General features: G+C 43.2%; 1 protein-coding gene across 1 annotated transcript in view; it reads right to left on the bottom strand.

Moving 5' to 3' along the window:
* The window catches only part of LOC109079375 (copine-8-like), a 49581-nt gene extending 35115 nt beyond the window's left edge, over positions 1–14466 (bottom strand). Inside the window, exons 1-2 of the mRNA XM_042753643.1 lie at positions 14279–14466; positions 11974–12014 (exon numbers count right to left, since the gene is read on the bottom strand). Of these exons, the coding sequence (XP_042609577.1) occupies positions 11974–12014; positions 14279–14385 (148 nt within the window). The 5' untranslated portion in view covers positions 14386–14466. The remainder of the gene's footprint in view (positions 1–11973; positions 12015–14278) is intronic.
* Positions 14467–14727: the final 261 nt, after the last annotated feature.

The following is a 14727-nucleotide window of genomic DNA, read 5'->3' as shown; positions in this document are numbered from 1 at the left end:
CTATACTAGCCATTTAGCTTCACCATGGTATTTGTGCGATAATACTAATGGTAATCAGTCCGAATGATTATACGCAATGCACGCATACAGAGCGTGTGATCTCTGTGATGCCCAGATGTACAAAACAGACCCTTCCACCTCTGTAATAAACACGGAGATGTTAGTCCCGTCCGAATTGGTACACGAAAATTGCAGACGTCAGGTGGTAAGAATCGAAACGCAAACGTAGTTTAGAAAACTAGTCCCATCTGAACAGGGCTTAAGATGGCATTTCGGGAATTCCCTTTGAACCCAGCTAACAAAAAAAAAAATGTGTTCTTAAGAACTTTTTGCTAATCTTCTAAGTGAGTTATGAAAACGGTATTTCTGAATGTTTTCTGAATTTTCAAAACATCAATTTTTTAAATGTTGTCAAAACATTTTTTTCTTGGATATATAAGAACTGTCTCAGTTACATATGTGACCCTCGTTTCCTGAAGGAGTGAACAGAGACGTTACGTCAGTGACTGATGGATTGGGATCTCGCTAGAGAGACGAAACAGCTTTGAGTGTTAACAAAACAAGCCAATGAATGTTGGCGTGCGAGCTTTGCATCGCACACCCCGCACCGCAGCGCGGGTATAAGTATAAGTATATAAGTAGAGCGCGTGCGGTCGCACATTCAGTTTTTCGCTGAGTAGCCGAGACAGTGTGCCTTGGCTGTACAGCGGTGGTACAGCAACCGTGGCGACGTAACGTAACGTCTCTGTACTCTCCTTCAGGGAATGAGGGTTACATACGTAACCGAGACGTTCTCTTTCAGTCAGTCAGTGACTGACGAATTGGGTTCCATATGGAAAACGCCACTATTGCTGACCCCTTCCAGTGCCCTGCGAAAGCCAGCAAGTCCCCCCAGGCCAGTTGGGGTGAAAGATAGGACAGGGGGTGAGATCACTATGCAGCAGAGACAGCAGAGAAATCTCTGCCAGTGAAAGACATGGGCTTACCATGAGGGAAGCCGTACTGTGGAAGAATACACATGTGGGATCACCCGAAGGGGTAATCACTACACACGGGCACCTAGCCCAGCACAAGGGCTGACCTTGGGCATACACGAGTGCTGGACCTGGCATCTGGCGCTCCGCAACGCCTGACCACCGAGGGTGCGGGAGGAACTTCAACAGGGTTCACGCTGCAGTCGGTGTGAAGGCTGCTGCTGAGGCCGAGCTGGAGCAGAGGTGGAGGCAGAAGGAGGGTCGGCCACGGCAACGAGCGGGTGGAGGGACTGCTGCTGGCTGCGGGGTGATGAGAGCAGCGGGCCGCCAGGGCACGATGTGTTTGATTGCCTCTGTCTGCTTCTGTGCAGCGGAAAACTGCTGACCAAAGCTTTCCACCGCTCCAGGACCACCAGGGTGGACATCGTCTGACCAAGGGACCATGCCGTGACTTTCGTCGCCCAAAGGGTGAGGTCCATTGCAGTGCGCAGTTCCTGGATTGGCCATGGGTCAGAACTGCCCGCGTGCAACTGCTACAATGCCTTGGACTGGTAGACTTGCAGGAGGGCCATGGCGTGCAGGGCAGAGGCGGTCTGTCCAGCAGCTGTATAAACCTTGGCCGTTAGAGTGGACGAGAACTTACAAGCTCTGGACGGGAGGTGTGGATTACCCCACCAGGCGGCGGCGCTTAGTGGGCAGAGCTGCATCGCAATAGCGCACTCGACTGGGGAGATCCCCACATACCCCTTAGCCGCCCCGCCATCGAGGGCAGTGAGGACAGAAGAAGCACTAGCTCTTTTCAGGCAGAAAAAGGTGCCCTCCAAGATCTAGTGACTTCTTCATGCACTTCCGGGAAGAAAGGAACTGGAGGTGGCTGCCGGCAATCAGTCATCCAGCCTCGAGCATTCGGGAGATGGAGGAGGTTTCCATTGCATCCCGACGCTCTCAGCAGCCTAGGAAAGCATAGCAGTCAGCTTTGGATCTGACTCGGGCAACGCCACTCTTCCTGAGCACAGCCGAGTCTTCATCTCCAGAGTCTAGCTCGTCTCCCGAAGCAGTGATCAACATCCTGTCATTTACCTGATTCCCGAATGAGATGCTAGACCCCGCCCTGTCCGAGGACTCAGCCACCTCATCACGGAACACCAGAGGGTGTGCTGGAGAAGTGAGGGGCCCATGGAGACGCACTCAACAGGGAAGCCCTCACTGTAATCATCAGATCGCCCTGGCCACACGCCAAAGTAGTCCTCTGGTGGGAGGAACTAGAACAGGGCATGGGGAGGGGGACTCCTCCTCATTTGATGAAGAGGAGCCTCGATCGCAGCATCGCAATGGTCATGTCCCCGCAATGAGAACATGAATCATCCACGAGTGCTGCCTCAGCATGCTCAAGGCGCAGGCATGAGATGCAGCAATCGTGACCCTCAGATGGAGCCATGAAGTGACCACATCCAGAAACGCACAAGTGGACGGCCATCTTTAAAAAGACGCCGCACCACTCTTGGAGCTCTTTTAGAATTACTCTTTTGTGAAAAAAGTGTTGAAGTGCCCAGGAGAGGTCGCAGCGTGACCACAGAATGACAAGCTGCAGCATGCTGTCCAAACACCAAAAGGCAGCTGCACTGGACTAGCAACCCCCGCTGAGGCACCGTAACACCAACACTGTGAAATGCTGTCTTGTAGACACTCTTTTGCTTGGTAATCCAACCAGCTTAAAGGCTCAGCTACAAAGCAGAAAGCTCAATTTGCAACCACACATGCTCTCCTTATAGACCCGCGCTGCAGAGTGGGGTGCATGATGCAAAGCTTGCACGGCAACATTCATTGGCTTGTTTTGTTAACACTCGAAGGTGATTCATCTCTCTAACTAGATCCCAATTCGTCTGTCACTGATGTAACATTGAACGTGACTGACTGAAAGTCATATATATAAGGGAATATTTCATTTTATCATTTTGCAAACATAATTTTTTTTACTTTTGAATGTTTTCTGAACATTATGAAACAAGTAGTGACTAATGTTAAATAACGTTAGACAAACATCCAACTAAAAGTTCACACTAACATATTAGACAAAGGAAAGAGTATGCTGTCCAAGGGGAAGGCTTCGAGTTCAGAATAATCCCCCGATCCTTATTTGGGACAATAATAATTGATGAAGCGGAAGGATGCTAAAAAACTGTCATGGGACAGAGGTGCGTTGGCTGAAGGTTGCAATGTACTGTACCTCCATCCCATATGGCAAAAACCTATATTTTTTGAGCTTGAGCTTCAACTTACAGACTGCAGACAGGGGATACTCCTTTAGTATTTTCTGGTAGAGAGCAGAATCCATGTTTCCCACAATTATTGCAAGTTGCCCAGGCCCTGAAAGAGCAAAGCCTCCCTACACCAGCACACTGCCACACCAGGCTTGACAGCAGGTATGATGCTCTTTTTTTGTAGAATCGGCACCAGATGTAAAAGGGGAACACTGTCTTTAAAACTGTTCCACTTTCAATTAATTCGATAAAATATTCTTCCAAAAGGTTTGAGTGACATTTTTGTGTGTTTTGGCATAATTCAGATCAGTCTTCTGGGTTTTCCATTGTTGCCATTTTTGCTGGTATCTTTCGTATAGTGGAGTCATGAACAGGGACCTGTATGGATCCATCAGCTTTGTCCATGGGTCTTGTGTGACTTCCTGGATGAGTTGGTGCTGTGCTCTTGGAGGAATTTTGGAAGGACAGCCACTGCTGGGAAGGTTCACCTCCGTGGAGAGTTTTTTTTTTCTTCTTCTTCTTCTTCTTCTTCTTCTTTTAAATTAGGAGATAATGGCTCTAACCATGGATCATTGGAGTCCAATCATTTATTTTATTTTTGATATAGTGTGTTACTCTCAGGCTTTTGTGGTGTTTTGTGTTTGTTTTTGCTCCCCATGTGCTCCGTGACCCAGTGTCTCTTGTTGATTGAGTTAATTTGATTCCAGGTGTGTCTAGTTCCTCCCTTATTATCCTGTGATTAAAAGTCCAAGTCCATTCAGTTAGTGTTTGTCAGTTCTTAAATGTCATCCCAGAGACTCTGTGTGTGGAAACCTTTGTTTAATGGAATTAAAGCCCTGTTGAAGTGTTCTCCTGTGTCTCCTCTTTCCGTCCTGCCTGAGTGACCGTGACAGAAGAACCAACCAAGAGACGAAGAGGATAACTGGAGCTGAGGACACGCTGTGGTGTTTGCGGCAGGGCGGTCTGAGGTTGGAGCAATATGTGTAGGGTTTTCTCAAGCTCTTCAACCGGGTGAGCTGGCACGACACTGATCTCGGTGTGTGCTTCCTGCTGGGGCTAGATGACGAGGTAATCCGCTGTGATTTTCCTGCGAGTGATTTCCCTCTAATCGAGCTGATTAACCTCGTCCTATATTTAAATGGATCCGACTTAGAATGCGAAGAAATAAAGGCACAGTCTAAGTCTCTTCATCTAACTCCCGCTGGAATGCGACGTGTCTGCTCCGCTAACCCCACGCTGAGAACCACCACATACCGCTCTAACAGCTCATACTGCCAGCCAAACCTCAAATTCCCTGCAGTCCTCCAAAGCTCCACCATGATCCTCAGCCCAGGAGTGCCGGCCGCACGGAAGTCAAGGACTCTCAACAGAGAAGAGCACTAGCCTTGACGGCCACGCTGAAGACAAACCTGCCAGCCGCTTAGAAGGCAAGCCCGCCGCCATTCGCGGCTCACTCAAGTCCACTAACCATTCATGTGGCAAGCCCACCGCAGTCAGCGGCTCAACCAAGCCCGCCACCGTCCATGGCTCACCCAAACCAACCACCCCTGTTAAGCCCAGGGAGGGCTCCAGATCCCTTGTCGAGCCCAGGGAGGGCTCCTGATCCCCCGTCGAGCCTAGGAAGGACTCCTGATCCCCCGTTTATCCCAGGGAGGGCTCCTGATCTCCCCGTTTGGCCCAGGGAGGACTCCTGATCCCATGTTTGGCCCAGGGAGGGCTCTTGATCCCCCGTTAAGCCCAGGGAGGGCTCCAGTCCCCGAGTTCGGCCCCTGTAAGTTTCCCCAAATATATTTTTTTTGAGGGGGTGTAAGGTTCCAGCCATAGAGGCCAAGGCGGGGGCTGAGGCCATGGCCTCGGAGGCTGCTTTGCCATGGCCTCCTGAACTACCTACTCCACCGTGGCCTCCTGGGCCACCAGATCTGCCACTGCTCCCCAAGTCTCCTGATCTGCCATGGCTCCCCGAGCTGCCTGATCCGCCATGGCACCGTGAACGGGTATCGTTTTGTGTGTTTTTGCTCCCCATATGCTCTGTGACCCAGTTTCTGTTGATTGAGTTAATTTGATTCCAGGTGTGTCTCGTTCACTCCCTTATTATCCTGTGTTTAAAAGCCCCAGTCCATTCAGTCATTTGTCAGTTCTTAAATGCCATCCCAGAGTCCCTGTGTGTGTGTGTGTGTGTGTGTGTGTGTGTGTGTGTGTGTGTGTGTGTGTGTGTGTGTGTGTGTGGAAACCTTTGTTTATTGGAATTAAATCCCTGTTGATGTCTTCTCATTCCTTCCTCCCTGAGTGACTGTGACAGTTACTGGGTGAGACCTTTAAACCAGCTTCATACTGTTAAAAACGTTCTATTTAAGCTCTGATTTTATTGAACAGGTCTGGCAGTAATCAAGCTTGGTCTATTTAATCTGAACCCCATTATTAATGGAGTTCCATAGATTTGGGAAGTAACTACAGGGTCAAAAACATTTGCACATTGGCCTATGCATTAAATAACTTAAAAACCACTGAATGGTAGTGTATATAAAGTCAACATTTCATTGTTCATTTTAATTTGACAGGTTTGTAGAGAATGTAGAATATGTGCAGAGTTAGATTTTTTTTCAAGAAACAATGATTTTCAGTGAATGATTTCACACAAACAATCCCTAGCCCTTCATAAGGCTTCCAGGGCCTTCATCATCTTCATCATCATGAGCAATGCTGCAGGAGAGTCTTCTTATATGGAGCGGCACATGTGCTGAGTCTGAGCTGTGCTGACATGATGGGGCCAGTCACGCAGCGCTACAACTCCTCCCTACATTCACCGGCCAAAAGACGCTAGAATCAGGGACTCCAGACGGCTAAATATAGACTCATTGCTCACTGCCTGTGTGTGTGGCAGCCACAGCACTTGATGTCATATTATAGGCTATATATTTGGTGTTTAGGGGAAGAATAATTTCTCATTGCACTGATGCACTAATTCAAGTCTATATGTATCATCTGCACAATAATAAATAAGTCCTATTTACAGTTAAAATTAGATCTATTTAATATCTCAGTTAACTCTTCAATGGTGTGTAATGTGTATGCAAATACATGTTCGCTAAGCGTTAAAGGGGTCATATGATGCTGCTAAAAAGAACATTGTTTTGTGTATTTGGTGTAATGAAATGTGCTTATGCGGTTTAAGGTTCAAAAAACACATTATTTTCCACATACTGTACATTATTGTTTCTCCTCTATGCCCCGCCTTCTGAAACTTGTCGATTTTTACAAGGATCATCGATCTGAAAAGCGAGGTGTGCTTTGATTGGCCAGCTATCTAGTGCGTTGTGACTGGCCGAATACCTCAAGCATGTGATGGAAATGTTACACCCCTTAACATACTGTGATGCCCTGTCCAGCCGGTGTGACAAGACATAAACATAAAACCCATTATAAATGTGATATAAACATGATTTCTAGTCGTTTCCTCTTTTGGAAGGCCAAACAAAGTAGTTTCGCTTTCTCCACGAATCAGCATCTCACACTGCAGCCTTGAGTGAGCGGAGACTGGAGGCCTAGAGTGAGCCGCGGTCTTGAGTGAGCTAAGGCCGGCTTAAGTGAGCAGAGGTGGGCGGCTTGAGAACGGTGCGGGTGGCTTGAGAATGTCGCGGCCGGCGGATTCTACGAAGCAGCAACTGGTGAAACACAGTGCAAAGTTGATGTATTTCCTCAGTGACCAGCACGGATCAACTCCAGGCATGACGAAGCGGATATCATCCTCTTTTGGAAGGCCAAACAAAGTAGTTTCACTTTCACAGTGAAACACACAGCGTCTATACGACATGGCGGCGGCGGCAACAACAATACTACAATGAGAATAAAAGGTACGCCTTCTTTCTTTGCGTAAATATTTGAGCGGCGTTATGCAAATCTTCTCACATGGTGACGTAGAGATGTGGGGGCGTATTAGAACGAGCCGTTTCAGGGGGTGTGGACGAGTCTTAACTTTGTAAAGAATATCTCTTTGGATTTGAGACTTTAGTCTTTGCAACTTTACAGATCTTCTTTATGCACCAAGAGCTTGTAACACTCTAAAGAGAAAGGACAAATTTAAATCGCATCATATGACCCCTTTAATGACAAAAGTAAATATACAAAAGTAAATAAGTAAGTATACCTTGGGTTCAGAATTCAAAATGCTTGAAAACTTGCGAGTGGCGAGTGACACTAAATGGATAATGCTCTTTTGGGTTTGAAAATAAGTTACCACATCCACTAAACCCAATCCTAAATCTAGCACATAGTGTTACCAAAAGTAAATGTGTAATTTGCTGAAGCAACCATAGCTTTTACAAGACTTTAAAGGGAGCATCAGATGAAATGCTTACTTTTTTAGCTTTTTTGCATTTAGTTAGGTTTCTGGCATGTCTTCCAGTTCAGCTCATTTCTATGTAGATAGCTAGCTATTTGAATAAGACCACCTCCGAGCCATAAACAGATATATTGAAACGCCCCATATAAGAGAGGGGTGGGTTGAGCAGTTGCTTATTATCATTTAAGGAGACATGCACCGAAATGGGTCACTATGAACAGCGCTGTTTTTTTTTTTACAAGGTAACAAGGGTATTGTTTTACATGACCATTGAGGAAAACATAAGTATGTTACAGACATTTCATAAAGACCCTATAAGAATTTTGAAAAATGGGCATCCGATGTCCCCTTTAGCTCCCTTATTGTGACTGATGTTTCACAGACTCGCACTGTACCAGGTGAGCTACTGAGCAAGTTTACTACAACAGTAAGGCTGGTTATGTGATGCAAATGTCAAAATATATTAATTTACAATAGTACTATGGTAAAGGTGTTTTGAGGTGATGACATAGTATTGTCCAAGGAACTGTGTGAAAATACATATCCCTGTAATATTTCCCAGCAATCGTAATTTGTGTGAATACGAATACAAGTTTTCTGCTCTATTGTTAATTTCAGCTATTAAAAATCTGACTTTTGTTAAAAGTGACCCATATCCAATATTTGCATTTAGACTACACACTTTGCGAAACAACCCAGGGTAGACATACTGACCAGAAGCAGGGTAGTCTGGTCTGTAAACAAAACAAAAGCCCAATTGCTAATCAAAAATAACCCAATCACATTTTTTTTCTGTTGTTTTCCCCTCCGTCAGGGGTCCACTGCATCCAAATCACATTCCAGGGGAGGTGGGCAGATCACTTTAACCAATAGTGTAAAAACCACAGAATTGGCAACACTCCCCAGAAAAGCATTCACCTGAGTTGACATCATTCGCCACTGTTGTTTTTCAATGACGATATGACTTGTAATGATAGGGGAATGTGTGCTTTTTTCTTGCTTACACTTTCGTGGGTCACATGCGATCAGTGCTACATGGGATTAGGTCACTTGAGCTGCATTCACAGCATGCCATAATTACTAAGATGACAACATGTGACTGTCCAAGCCTTTCATACTCAGAGGTAGAGTCTAAGTAGCACCTAAATCTGGGGTTTTGAACTCTGGCCCTTGAGATCAACTTTCATGCAGAGTTTAGCTCCAACCCCTAATCAAACACACCTGAACAAACTAATCAAACCCTTCAATTGGATAAACTCTGCAGGAAAGTTGACCTTAGAGACCCGTGGGACCCAACACAGCAGGGTGCGGCGCGGGACAACTCTTGATGGGCGAGTGCAGCTGCGGGCGGGAAGAGACTCATGTGTGTGCGGGATGCGGGAGAATAAAATGATAGGCGGGACTCCCGCAAAATAGAAATTATCTAAACAAAGTGTATAAAAAATGCATAAATTGTTATTTATCTGTTGCACAAAAGCAAAAAGAACAACCAATATTAACATTAAAATGATTGACATGCGCAAGCTAGGCACAGTTTCTATTTATAACACGTGTTTAAAGGGTTGCGCAATGTAGCCAATCACAGACTCAGCTGTTGATTTCTGGAACGCAGCGGCCAATCAGAAGTGATTAAGTTTGAATCTACTCACCGCAGTGCTGAAATTGCGTGCTCACAAATCCTCTCATTTTAACACACAATGGAGACAATGTAAAAGGTTCATTGTGCATATATTTATTGTGTTACAACAGAGCTTTATGAGATCGCGATTAACTGAGATGTCATCTTTTAGTGATAATAAAGGAAGCGCGCTCGCATTCTTCCATGACAAACTATACACACAGTAGCCCATGCTTGCTTTTCTGTTAAAAATAACAGTGGTTTGTGATTGTGAATGTTGATGCTTAGCCTAAATAACAAATATTTTATCGGGAGCATTTATGCTGGGATGTTGTGGAGCTTAGGAGATGTTACAGAACCATTTCATGTAAATTTCTTAGATGTACTGAAATTAATCTATATAGATTACTTTTATGCGGGCTTTTGCGGGCGGGAGCGGGACAAAACATGAATGTCGCGGGCAGGAGCGGGACCAGATAAGATATATTTCTGCGGGAGCGGGCGGGCGCGGGACAGAATCTTGCGGGAGCGGGTGGGAGCGGGACTGAAAAATCTGTCCCGCGCAGGTCTCTAGTTGACCTCGAAGGCCAGAGATGAGAACCCCTGGTGGCAGTCAGGTGGTACAGCGGTCACATGGTCCAAGTCGTAGCTCTCAGAATATTCTGAGCTTACAATTTATAATTATCGTTTTGTTGTAATGCAAGCATGCGGATGCTTTGGCGTTGATAGTGTTGATCTAGAAATGCACAATTCATCTTTGAGTAGAACGTACAAATTCAGACACCTCAGTCCACCTACAATCTATAAAACTAACTTTGAATTACTTCAGGAATTGACTTTTGGAAGTCAGCATGATTATGACACCACAACCATGAGCAAATTAGCATAAAAGCACCCACTTTTACATACCAACACTTGCTCAGTATTTAGAAACCTGACCCGTGTTGATGATCATGAACTACACCAGTATACAGAGCTAAGCCAATCAGCACAGAGCTCATTTGCAATAGAATTATTAAAGGCACAGAAACAAAATGTTTGTTTAATTCAAAGGAGGAGAAGAGAGGATAGAAAATGGTCATTATGAAAAAATATACTGAATTAAAGGGATAGTTCACCCAAAAAATGAAAATTATGTCATTAATTACTCTCCCTCATAAAGTTTCAAACCTGTAAGACCTTCGTTTAACTTCAAAAGACAAATTAAGATATTTTTGAGGAAATCTGAGAGCTTTCTGACCCTCCATAGACAGCAAGGGAATTACCATGGTCAAGGCACATAAACGTAGTAAGGACATCCTTAAAGGGGTCATTTGATGCGATTTCAAGTTTTCCTTTCTCTTTGGATTGTTACAAGCTTTTCGTGAATAGATAAGATCCCTAGAGTAGCGCTTGTTGTTTGTTGTTTCTCCGATCACAAATGCAGACATGGTTTTATGTTTATAAGGCACGATGCAACGCAACGCGTAAAAAGACAGTATAAGTCATTATGATCAGTAATTATATCCCCACTGGATGCAACAAATGCCTCGTTTATAATGGGTTTTAAAATTTTTTTTTTTTTTCTCATCACTCTGGGCATGACAGTATGGTTAGCGGTGTAACATCTCCTTTACACGCTTGAGGCATTCAGCCAATCACAATGCACTGGATAGCTGGCCAATCAGCATACACCTCGCTTTTCAGAACGATGAGCTTCGTAAAAATGTACGCGTTTCAGAAAGGCGGGGCAAAGAGGAGAAACAATAATGTACAGTCTGTGGAAAATAATTTTTTTTTTAACCTTAAACCGCATAAACACATTTCATTACACCAAATACACAAAATAATCTTCTTTTTAGCAGCAACATATGACCCTTTTAAAATAGTCCATGTGACATCAGTGGTTCAACCTTATTTTATGAAGCTACAAGAATACTTTTTATGTGCAAAAGGAAACAAGATGAAGTGTTAATGGGTTTGGAATGACAAGAGGGTGAGTAATTAATGACAGCATTTTCATTTTAGGGTGAACTATCCCTTTAAATCTAATGGTAGTATTAAAAAAAAAACGTACATTATAAGTTATCTTCAGGGGGGAAATGTAATATTACAAAGGTGCTTGTACTTTCCAAACAATATAACTGGACCAATTTTAAGAGGAAAATAGAATTTTCTTTAGCAGAGAAATAATCAAAACAAAATCTTTTAGAGCATATAATGTGTCTGTGTGTGTGTGTGTGTGTGTGTGTGTGTGTGTGTGTGTGTGTGTGTGTGTGTGTGTGTGTGTGTGTGTGTGTCAGAAACAGTCAGTGTAATCAGTCATAGAGCAGAATGAACAATGCAGGGCCTGCAGTCAAACACATCTGTATCATTAAAGCTGTGAATGTAAGCCGAACACAACATCTGGACTACACAATTCAATCACAACTCAAGTGAACACACAACACGTGAAGATGCAAACAAAAAATGCAAATGCAAATATTATATTATATCCTGCATATGAAAGAATATACACATACAGCAGGGTTTCCTGCACAATCAAGCTTTCTAATAAAACAACATAATAATTAAGGCAGGCAGGTTAGATATTGCACACTAATGATGCTCCCTACGGTGCTCGGTGCTCTGCTGATGAGCAGTAACTGCATCATGATTTCAGCCCAGACTGCTGTAAGCAATGTGATTTCAGATGTGCTAGTTTTGTCAGATAAACCGATCTTTGTACCTACATCTGAAAGTGTGACAGACTAAATGAATATGCTTTTATAATGTGATATGGTATAATACCAAAAAGCTTACTTGGATCAGATTTTGAGAAGGTGTCTCTGTCCAAGAGGTTTCTGTAGATACAGAAAGAAATGAAGAAATAGAAGTTAAGAAAGATCCCTTTAAAAAGGCCATTACACGCAGAGCCGAAACATCCCGGTAGCTAGAGTACAGGAAATGCTCTAGAACGAGAATCCTCATTAAACATTTACACGGCCGTTCCCCACGAAACAGCACATTCCCATTAGAAATCCACAAACAAGCCCACTGACACTCCCTGGCCTCTTATGATTTTAATTCATGTTTATCCCTGCTCCTCTTCCGGACTCGTTCCGCATTCATATTTAGATCATGGTGCTGAAACACAGAGGAATAATTCATGAGGAATGTAATTAAAGCATTAAATGTGTGAGAAAGTTTAGTGGCACTAATGAGGACGTGTCCCCTGAGGGGCTTAAATACAGAAAGTCCGAGTCAAAACTCTCACTCATTGATGAGCAAACAGTGTCATCAAGACTGACATTATAACAGTATTTTAAAAAGATGAAATCAATATTGATTCTAAATTGCACACTTCATATCTGCTAAGAAGGATTGCGAAAATTAAACAAACGCAGTGATTATATATTGGACATTAGAGAATGGGATTTTTCCGCCTCCTTTTTTAATTAAAAAAAAAATTATATTATAAAATATGTTTGCATTGCTTTATTGAACTTATTATTTCCACTTGAGCAGTTACCAGGTTTTTACAGTATATACAGTACTCATATCCTGCCTAATTCATTCTTAATAAATAAACATGAGGTTTTTGTTGAAAATGTTTTCAACTCTAAAATGGTTTACAGCTGACTGCATTTATGATTTTGACTGACAGATGAAGTCGACCAGAGAAAGCATGCTTCTTCTGTTTGTCGTCCTCTGCCTCTTTCTCTTGCGGTGTGTATTGACACGGAGGGGCTCGCTTCAATATGCTCAGACGAAACAGTCAATCAGTCGATACAAGCGTTCTCTGCCGCTTGACTGTCAAAAGCTTCACTGCAGATTCCAGAAATAGCTTTTGTTTTCACCTTCACAAATACTGATGCCTAATTTAGTTATTTTATGAAGGCCTAACTCAGGTGTTAGTATTTTATACACACCTGGATGCTGAAACTGCATTATATATTCCAATTTTAAAAAATAATAATAATAATAAAAACAGGTTTTAGGTAACTGAGTGTGGCAAATTGTTCTACGCTGTAAAACATCACATCATACATCTTAAAGACGCGTTTCATGTACTACAGACAAACTGTTAGTAATTTCAACAAAAGAATGTAAAAATGCTACAGTAAAAGCTGTTAACTGTAAGTAGAAACAATACATTTTATATGTACGCTACTGAAATTAATTACATTTTGAAAATTATGCTCTTAATAAGAATTTATAAAGAATAATAAAACAATTCTATACATTGCTGTACAAAACCGGCATCCCATAACTTTATCTCATATATTCCCTGCTCTCTCAGCACTCATCTCAGGTGTGAATAGAGATGCATTTTAATCATGAACAATGAATGACTGAATTACTCCAGTTTTTACATATCAATGTGTGTCCATTGTGAGCTTCGAACAAAGCATCTGATTTAAATTCTGAGGTCAAAAGGAAGTCCATACCTCTCAACACATCAGTGCTTCATGGATGCAACTATTATGCAATACTGAAGAACTGTCTGATGGAATGCATCATAAATCCACTACATATGCATTCTATAACATGTCGATGGAATCCTTTTTGTAGGCTATTATGCATTCAAAATCCGTATAATACACATTTACCAGCTGCATGTTATTGTAGCTAAATCATAACCACGTCGTAACCAGTCAAAAATATACTTTAAAGCAGAAAAAGATGCATAGCATATGAATAATAAGAGTGTGCTCTGTTATCATGTATTATGATGCAGCAATCATAATGAAAAATCAGAAGTTCTAACCTTTATAGTGCATTATATATGTATACAGACTGATGACATTTCTGAACGATTAATCTACTGTATAGCCTATTATAAATCACTCAACTGACCCTTCATGACTGACGCATATATGATTTCTATTAATATCAGCAGGAGATGATTATTTTGCAATTAAACGCTGCAAAATTGATCAGTCTACTACTAGTAATGCACTTTAGAAATGCAGAGCCTTGCAAGAAACACAAGCAAGAACGGACATAAAAAGTCATTCAAAACGTAATGCATTATAAAAAATGCTGATACAGCCCTCAGATTATCATTGCGTTTGAACCTGCACGCGCTGAAGAGTGTTGGGCATCACAGAAGCGCGCCACTCACCTGCACGACACGGTGATCTCAACTTTCGTGGCGGGAATCACCGCCGCGAGCGGCTCGAAATCCGCGAGACTCGCCATGTTCACCAAGCCGCTCATCACTGTGGACATGCTGCCGCGGACAGACACCGCGAGCGTCCCTCGCTCCGTGGATCTGGAGCGGGGTGTGTGTGTGTGTGAGGGAGTCACAACGCTTCACGCGCGACGTCACAGGCGCGCGAGCAATCCACGCGTGAGAATTCCAGCGCGTCACGCGCGTCAGTGAGCGACGAGGTGCGTGACAGCAAGACGCGTGAACCCCCCTCAGACAAAAACATCAAGCTGTTTGGGTAACACTTTATTTTAAGCTGTCCTTGTTACACATTACATGTACTTACTATTATAATAACAATAAATTAAGCATAATTACAAGCAAGTAAGTAACCCTAAGCCAAACCCTAACCATGTAGTAAG

The sequence above is a fragment of the Cyprinus carpio genome, chromosome B25, assembly GCF_018340385.1.
Source record: "Cyprinus carpio isolate SPL01 chromosome B25, ASM1834038v1, whole genome shotgun sequence".
NCBI lineage: Eukaryota > Metazoa > Chordata > Actinopteri > Cypriniformes > Cyprinidae > Cyprinus > Cyprinus carpio.
The sequence above is the reverse complement of the archived record's forward strand: the minus strand, read 5'-3'. Positions and strand labels throughout refer to the sequence as shown.